General features: G+C 51.5%; 2 protein-coding genes across 2 annotated transcripts; both read left to right on the top strand.

Annotated features, from left to right (window-relative positions):
- Positions 1-3,025: 3,025 nt before the first annotated feature.
- Z517_08649 (uncharacterized protein) lies at positions 3,026-4,823 on the top strand (the record flags this gene model as incomplete). Its single annotated transcript, XM_013427164.1, has 4 exons — positions 3,026-3,068; positions 3,124-3,246; positions 3,318-4,245; positions 4,301-4,823. 4 exons carry the CDS (start codon positions 3,026-3,028, stop codon positions 4,821-4,823), a joined length of 1,617 nt encoding a protein of 538 aa, XP_013282618.1.
- Positions 4,824-6,002: 1,179 nt separating this feature from the next.
- Z517_08648 (uncharacterized protein) lies at positions 6,003-8,047 on the top strand (the record flags this gene model as incomplete). The annotated part of the gene is made up of 3 exons (XM_013427163.1): positions 6,003-6,488; positions 6,543-7,907; positions 7,955-8,047. The coding sequence occupies 3 exons, from the start codon at positions 6,003-6,005 to the stop codon at positions 8,045-8,047; spliced, it is 1,944 nt and encodes a 647-aa protein (XP_013282617.1).
- Positions 8,048-8,796: the final 749 nt, after the last annotated feature.

The following is an 8,796-nucleotide window of genomic DNA, read 5'->3' as shown; positions in this document are numbered from 1 at the left end:
GGAGGGATGTTCCTTTTCTGGAGGGATGTTCCTTTTCTGGAGGGATGTTCCCTTTCTTGGGACGGTCTAGTACTTCACCCTTGCGGTGCCATGGGAGAACATCCAGCTTGGCAAGGTTGTGGTCTTGGTGGTGACGCAAAGTTATCTCCTTTCTGACTCTCTGTCTTTTCAGCAAGAATAGTACGGGACGGCCGGAAGAACAGAGCGCCCCATTGGGTGACAACCCAGGCTCCCGTCGGATTCATGCATTTTGTAGTGGGACTCGAGCTGAACTTGACGTGCAGGTGGACATGGCCGGAAACTGCCTGTCCGAGGCTGGACACCTTGCGAGTATTATACGTAAAGTCCAGTACGGAATTTGGATTGGTTGGTAAGAATGGAAGTGAATGCTCGTGGAGACTGTAAAAATGGAGTACGAGGTGAAACTCCAATGTGTACCAGTACTAGGTACCGAGTACTTGGTACGTAACCCAATACCTTCGTAAATTGGTAGACGTGGAGATAGGCCATGAAGATCGACAGGAATAACTAGAACCCGGTCAGTCTCAGATCATTTCTCTCCATATCCAGACACTCCAAACCCCTAGGACTCGGTGGACAGAGCGCTCGTCCGTCAACCAGCTCTTCTAGTGTTGAATGGGCCATGCTGTTCTCACACGGCAAACGCGTGGTACTTATAGCGGACAGTGCATACGAGTACAGAGCGACATGCAGTGTACAGGTCTGAAGGGAGTGCCTTGGGATGGAAACTCTGTCAAGCCAAGGGTTGGCAAAACGTACGCTGTATCGCTCTAGAGCTCTCAAAGTGGTCGCCTAGTTTGGAAATAATGGTACCTAGTGTCGGTGGGCTTTCGGGCGACTGAGGCTTTGGTGAGGGCTGACAAGGTGCTAAGGGAAAAGTTTACCGGGCTGGACTTTTGACCGAACCAATGCGGACGCAAGCTGTTGTTTCACGGCCAGGGTCAGCTGCAGCAGCAACGTGGCAGCCACCTTTTGAGACCAAGCCGCCAGTTGCAGCAGCCCGGACAAGGGGGTGCGCCAGTCAGGACTGAGGACTCTGCAGAGAAAGGCCCGCCCACCTCTCGCATGTTTCCCTCGTGGCTCTTTTTCTTAATGTTTCTGGAAAAAACCCAATTCCTCGGTTTGTCTCGGATAGGCGCAAGATGGCGGGATCGAAGGCTAAAAGGGTGCCAGGCTCTGCCAAAGGTAAAATATCTTGATACCAACAGACAATCGACGGTCGACGTTCAAGTTAGTCAGGCCAGTCGCCGGTGACTCGATAGTACATGGCCTAGTGATTGATAGCCCTAATCAAAAGCAAACCCCCAGAGAAAGGGGTAGGTCCTTGGAAAGATGAAACGTGGTCAGCCATGGTCGCAGCTTGCACCAACTGCGCCTAGCTCGTTAGGGGCCAAGTGCGCAGTTAGAGGGTGGAACGGTGCTTGATGGGTGATGGGGATGACGGACGGTGATTGAACCAATCTTGGACAGGACCAGGGCGACATGGTGGTTTCTTTCTTGGGGGGGCATCTGTCGAAGTTTGCCATCCGCTATTTATCGCCGAGGGAGAGAGAAGAAACGACTCGACTCGACGAGTAAGAGGTTTGAAGCAACAGAGAGGAGAACCTGCCGGTCGGGAGATGAGATTTGTCCTGAGCTTCCCCAATCATTAGCAATTGCTACAGCTTCTGCTTTGACTTTTGGGTTTTGACTTTGCCATGTGATGGATGGATGCTGGTGCAGATGGGCCACGGCTGATGGCTGATGGCCCGATGGTGGATGGTGGATTGGAGGTTGGCGGGATGATGGTTGTGGAGGATGGATGGAGGATGGATGGACTTGGAACAACGGGCCTCTTCATTTCTTCTCCCTCGCCTTCTTCTCCTTCTTCCAACTATGGGGCCGCCTTCGAGAAAAATCCACACCACAATTAATTCACTCTTCATTTCTTTCGGGCCTCTTCTTGATTCCTTCTATCGCCTGCCTATCCGCCTCGCCGTCCTCTGAGTCTTGAAGTCGTGCGCTGAGCTTCCCTTTGAACCGCCCCTGGTCGATCATCGTCTGCGTTCCCACCCATCCGCCTGCGACATAGCTCAACTATTGGTGTCCATCGATCAACTGTCGTTCGCCGCACAGGGACTATTATCCCCTTTGCACATCAAAGCCGATTGACAGCCCAGTTTCTGGAACTGGAGTAGCAGCAAGGGACTGCATCCCCCCTGGTCCCCTGTCAAAAAGGTTGACCTCCGCCTTACCAGTCTAAACGACGTTAGAAGGCGCACTTGATGCTTCGGCTACTACACTTTCTGGTATTAGGACCCTGACCGCCGCTGTCGAGCCCTCATGCCCGAATGATTCATTGCTATCTCAACCGTGGACAGCCTTTTTAATCGTACCATATCCTCTTTCTGGCTCGCTCCACGCTACCCCGGGCCTTCTTGTTCTGCTTCTTCACTATTTCGACAAGTACCTCGTACAACTCCAAAGTCTCCTCCGTCAAGTTTTGTCGCCTTGCCGTTCCTTTTCCTGTCATCTTGGGGCTGCGGCATTCGCCCCTTCAGATATTCCGCTGACAGCGATATTTTCTGAGCGTCTCCCACCGCACCGATATCTTTGATTCTAGAATTGGACGCTGGTCGGCACCTCCTCGACTCTTTTTTCTATCCTCCTTACCGATACTCTATCCCTTGGTCTGCCAACCTCGGTTGTCTAGTGAGGCATGCTCTGACATATCCTAATTGAACTTTCATGTGGCTTGGATAAATCTTCAAGATCGATCAGACAGCCTGATCGTCAACCGCTCAACTCCATCTCCAAATCCTCACCGCAATCCCAGCGCATATCTGTGGTACCTGCTACCACAGATCTATCGACCAAACTATTGGCCACCACGGTGTTCCTAATCTGACGTCCTCGATTATTTCCACCACCATCCGGGTTGTAACCTCTATGTTACTTCCTGGTGTGACAGATCTGCCTTAGTGGAGGAATTTTGGTGCTATTGTTACTCTTCCTTGATTGGTCAATGGGGAATTCTCAGGGCAAGCCTGTGGTCTTGACCGATGAAGGTGAGTTGTCTGGACGCTCGAAGACTATGCATTCATGTGCTCACATTTGAGTCAGTCAACCTCAATCACTTTCGCCTGTTAAGAGTCGTGGGCAAAGGAGCTTTTGGGAAGGTTCGCATTGTAGAGCGCAAAGACTCTGGTTTGACGTTTGCTCTTAAATATATCCGCAAGGATGAAGGTCCGTTCTTAGCCATGATGCCAACAAGCAGCCACAAGCAGCCCATCGGGTTATCTCTAACTGTATCGCAGTGGTTCGATCTGAAAGCGTTCGCAATATCATCAGAGAACGGAGAATGCTCGAGCATCTAAACCACCCCTTCTTGTGCAATCTGCGCTACAGTTTCCAAGACGTCGAATATCTGTATCTCGTGGTCGACCTGATGAATGGTGGTGACCTTCGCTTTCACATCCAGCGGAAGTCCTTCACCGAGGACACGATCCGCTTCTGGATGGCCGAGCTGGCTTGTGCCCTTCGCTACATTCACAGTCAAGGTATCGTCCATCGCGATCTGAAGCCGGATAATGTGCTACTAGACTCGGAGGGTCACGTACATCTGGCGGACTTCAACGTCGCCTCCGACTTCAAGCCAGGGAAGCCTCTAATAAGCAAGTCAGGAACCTTGGCATATCTCGCACCAGAAGTGTTCAGAGGTCAAGGATATTACAGTGAAGTTGATTGGTGGTCGTTGGGGGTGACCATGTACGAATGTGTTTATGGGAAGAGGCCGTTTGAAGCACGGACTCACGAAGAATTGGTCGACCAAATTTGTGCGGCTAACCCCCGATATTTTGTTACGAAGCCTCCGGTGTCGATGCCATGCCTTCATGCGATGACAGCTCTGATCGAGAAAGACCGACGAAAACGAATCGGCGCCACTGGTTTCGATACCTTCACCTCGCATCCCTTCTTCACTAGCATCAACTTTGAAGCGCTGGAAAGAAAGCAAATCCCTCCCGTGTTTGTTCCCTCCAGTGAAAAGACCAACTTTGATGCCACCTACGATCTGGAAGAATTGCTCTTAGAGGAGGCGCCTTTGGAGGCTCGAGCGCGGAAACAGAAACCGCGGGCGGAACTGCGCAACGATGCTACGAGCAAGGAAATTCGGGAAGACGAACTTCATCGCATGATCGAGACAATGTTTGAGCCTTTTGACTATACCCTGGCCAGTTATGATGTGTACGAGCAGGATTTTCCGCGGACCTAGCTGGGCACGATGCTAACAATATCATAGGAGTGCGGCAGCTGCAGTTGCTGGCACCGTACCGGAAGAACATGTCGAATTAGATATTGCTCAACCAGACTCACATTCTGTTCCTACCTCGCCAGACGGATCGCCACCGATATCACCTACCGCAGTCACATCGCCTCCACGGGCCGAAGAAAACTATCCACCATTGGATGAATTGAAAGCGGCAGTGCCGCAATCTCTGCCATCTGGACCACATGGTCGACCCGCCTCTTCCTCGAAATCATTCAGCAGACCTATCCCTCCTCAGCGACCGATGCCCGCCACGCGGCAGACAAGCAAAGGGGGTGGAGTTCAAATGGTGTTGGACGAGTCGGGAAGCTGGACGAATTTGGCCGATCAGACCGCTCCGCACCCGCAAGACAGCTTGGGCGATGGAGGTAAACTGGAGAAGAGCAGTGGCAGTATGCTAGGGTTCCTTAGCAGGAAGAAGGGAAGGGATCGAAGCCCCAAACCAAAAGAGGCGGGCGTTTTGGGTAAAGTTGGAGCAAGACATATCATCAGCTAAATTGCCATACAACCTGGGGCAACCACCACACTTCTCCCACCTCAAGCTCGACAAAGTCGAGTACCACACAAATATGATCGGCTCAAACTGGACTTTCAACCTGAGTTCGTCAAGGCCCCTAGCCTTCCCACGATAACAGCATCGAGTCTCGAAAATCGAGGGACGGGCCGGCACCGTGCCATATTGGCAGAGACGCGGGATTGAACAGCCTTCACCATGTGTCAGGAAGCAGTCTCGGTCTGCCAAAGATACTATTAGACATCAAGCACCACCACAGCGATTCTCGAGCAGGTCACGGCATGACAGGAATCCATACCTTATTCTTCACATATGTCGATCACCACGATCTGAAGCAGAGAACGTGGGAAATAGGAGGGAAACCGGTGACAGGCAACCGGAGGCGCAAATTGTATGACTAGGCCATATGTAATGCTACAAGACTGAACATGCTGGGTGGCATTGAATAAATAATTCAGCTACGATGATACCAGTGTGATTTTCTGTCGATTTGTTATTTGTTTATTATTTGGATACCCTGCATGAAAGAGCAGTAAGTAGCGAGTGCCTAGTACAGACACCCAACAGAGATATGTTCCCATCCGGGTGCTTTGTATAATATTGGTCGGTTGTTGCCCGGCACAGAAGACGAACCGGCGCAAGTTGGGGACCCACCGCAGCCACCAAACAACCAGCTCCCAGTGGCTCAGAGACCCAGACCAGCTCCAATTCTCTCTTGCGTGCTGCTCTCCCGGAACTGTCCAATGTCAACACTCGAAACAATACACACTACGAGTTCCTCTCTCTCTCTCTCACCCACACACCTTTTGTCCAGTGTCTCTGCTTCTTTTTTGCTGCTCCCACTCACTTCTGTCTCCTCCATAGTCGCTCGTGCTGGTTTTATTGCACATATCCTTTATTGAGCCCTATTATGTGCACTTTTTAATCTTGGTGGTTGGAGTTGGAGTCGAGACACTTGAGGCGCGTCGGTCGCGTGGTTCCAATACCACACACACACTCTCACCACACCAGCTACCCCTCCCTGCCATTCTACCGTCCTGCCATCCTTCGCCCATCTCTCTCCCCCAGCCTGCCTCCAGCCAGCAGAGACAACCACTTCTATCCTTATGAATGGCCGCTGCTGTATTCGTACCGCCTTCACCCCACGATCCTCTCTCCAAGATGGCGACTTCCTCTCGTCGAGTTCCACTGGCCAGCATAGCAAATGCTACCAACTCTCCCCATCGGCCACTCACCAACAGCAGTTCTAAACGGCCCCGAAGCATAGCGAACGTGTCCCAGCAGGAGAATGAACATCCACACAAACGCCTGGCCGTAGATAGGGCTGGGCGAGAGGTGTACAACCCAGCTACCCCACAAAAACAATCCCATCTAGCCTTGACAGAGGGTCGTGTCTTTGAAAGAAGCCATGGGGAGTCTGCATCGACTGCTTTCCAAAGGAGATTGGTCGCTTCGAGGGACAAAGATCGAACTGCTGCGGGTCTTCGTGTGACCAAGAACATCGATACACTCTCCAAAGAAGATTCTGGACTTAAGATGTGGCAGCGACACTATCGGAAAGTGTTTCCCTCCTTCAGGTTCTACTTTGACGGTTTTCCCGAGGAGGTCAAGTCGCGCTTCCTCCGACACATAACAGCTCTTGGGGCGGTATGTTTCACACGGGGACGCCTCGCGCTGTATTTCTTGCTGACATTGTTGTAGAAAGAAGAAAAGTTCTTTTCAAAAGCTGTCACGCACATAGTAACAGCTCGCCCTATCCCGGTGGAGCTGGGGAAGACCAATGCGGCCGGAGATGGAGCTGCACAACCATCTCCGACTGAAGAACACCCTCAGACCATTAACCCATCTTTACTTGAAAAGAACCCTCGTGGACATGGCGGCTCCCACGTGATGCGCAATGCCGTCAATCCAATGGATATCCTCGTTCGGGGGAAAGAAATGGGCATGAAGATCTATTCCATTGACAAGTTGCAAAGAGTACTCAACTCTGTCCTCGATGACACCGGAAATCATGGCCATCACACCAGGGCATCGGCCCACACCACCCGACTCCAGCACGAAGATTTGGGGGAAGTCTTGAGGAACGAGAAGCTTGGTGTCGCTTCGGAAAGGGAGCTACCATCTATGTCGATGGTGGCGTTCAAGGGTCCTTTCATCTATGTTCATGACATGGATGAGAAATACCGTCCCACCTTGGTCAGGGACTATCCGAAAGTGGCTCGGAGGACCGATGGTGAATGGCCTCAATTCCGATCTGCCAGTGTTGGGAAATGTCCATTCGTCGAAGACCCTGCCATGAAGAAGGACATCGAGCAGGAGCAGAGGCGAGCACAGAAGCTGGCCTTGCAGCAGCAGGAGCAGCAGCGTCAGCAACAGCAACAGCAACAGCGTGAGCAACATGCTCCGCGCACCCGATCACACGTTACTGTCACCACTGCGGGTAACGATGCTCCTCGCCGTACGAGCCCCAGGAAGGCCCTGCAACCGGTCAACAACGGTGCAAATACCTCCATGGACCTGGACAAGGAGAGGGGTTCAAAGAGTCACTCTGCTGTCATGGAACGTCAACCATCGTTTCCTCCCATGCCGAAACGAGGCGATCTGGAATTTGTCCGCCCACCGCAGCTACACATGGCTCGCGAACCAGCAGCATCTGGGATACAGAGATCCAATCTGACTTCAGCAATCCAGTCACAGATGATTTCTTCAACGGCGGGCACTGGAGTCAAAGCTGGCACGAGCAAAGAGGTGCATCATCAATTACAGCGTCAAGTCCTTGAGCGCACCCATACTGGAAGCCTTTCTGTAGGCTCTATTCCGTCCTCTCATCGTATGAATGACCTTGCCGGGGTTCTGAAGAGTGCCCGGGGTCCTGCTCCACAAAGGGCAGCCAAAAGCAAAGCTCAAGAAAAGTTGGGCGGAATACAAGAAGAGGCAGACTCCCATGCCGATGACATTGCAGCTGAACGGGCCACGCAGACGTCGAGGAGAAGGAAGACTATTAAGAGAGATCCCAAGCCAGGGTACTGCGAGAACTGCCGTGACAAATATGAAGACTTTGACGAGGTAAGTCATTGAAATTGCCGTCATGGCCAAGTCTGACTTGAACATAGCATGTTGTATCCCGCAAGCACCGAAAGTTTGCAATGACTCAGTCCAATTGGACAGAGCTGGACGCGCTTCTCGCAAAACTCCAAGCATGTTGAAGAGCATGGGACGCCAGGTTGATTCCAAAGGGGGAGCGAAGGCAACACTGTTGCTCGAAACCTCACGATGCAGCAACAGCGTGTCACTCACTTTGATTATACCTTTTGCTGTTGCATTTTAGCGGTCGATATGGTTTATCCTTGAAAGCATCAGCAGAGCACCAAACCGTCCGACCGTGAACGGCTGCGGTTTTGGAGGACAATGCCGAATCCCAGCCTCGTCGGACGATGAAAAATCTAATAATATTGCGTAAAAATCTATTCTTGGTTCGAATGCGGCAATAAAGGGGGTGGAGGAGCATGGTACACGAGATGATGAAGGGAATGGCTTTCCATGAGGTTCATAAAGTTGGCGAATCTGATGTGCATGGTCTCTGAATTCCAACGAAGTACCGAATACATGGTGCCTTGCTCTTTTGTTTCTTGTGATATGTGCTGCGGCTTCAGACCATTCTTTCAAGAGTCTCTCAGCTGGTTCATCTTGACTTCCTCTGACACCTCGAGCCCTCATCTACAAATTTCCAATGGCAGGTTTCAAAGACATCAGATTGTTGTTGCTTGTGATGATGCAAAGTGGCCCGTGCAATTAATGTGGATGGGCTGAACTGGTCATTATCCCCTTCCACTCTTCATCTTTTCTCTCTGACACACATTCTCTCACCAATGACACTTCCCTTTTCCTGAGGGGAACTGAATACTCTCTACTCACACTAACTCGTACATCCTCGTCCAGAGTCTAAATCGAAGAT

Source organism: Fonsecaea pedrosoi (assembly GCF_000835455.1).
Source record: "Fonsecaea pedrosoi CBS 271.37 unplaced genomic scaffold supercont1.5, whole genome shotgun sequence".
In the NCBI taxonomy this organism is placed as follows: domain Eukaryota; kingdom Fungi; phylum Ascomycota; class Eurotiomycetes; order Chaetothyriales; family Herpotrichiellaceae; genus Fonsecaea; species Fonsecaea pedrosoi.
Note: the sequence above shows the minus strand (reverse complement) of the source record. Positions and strands in the feature narration are given on the sequence as shown.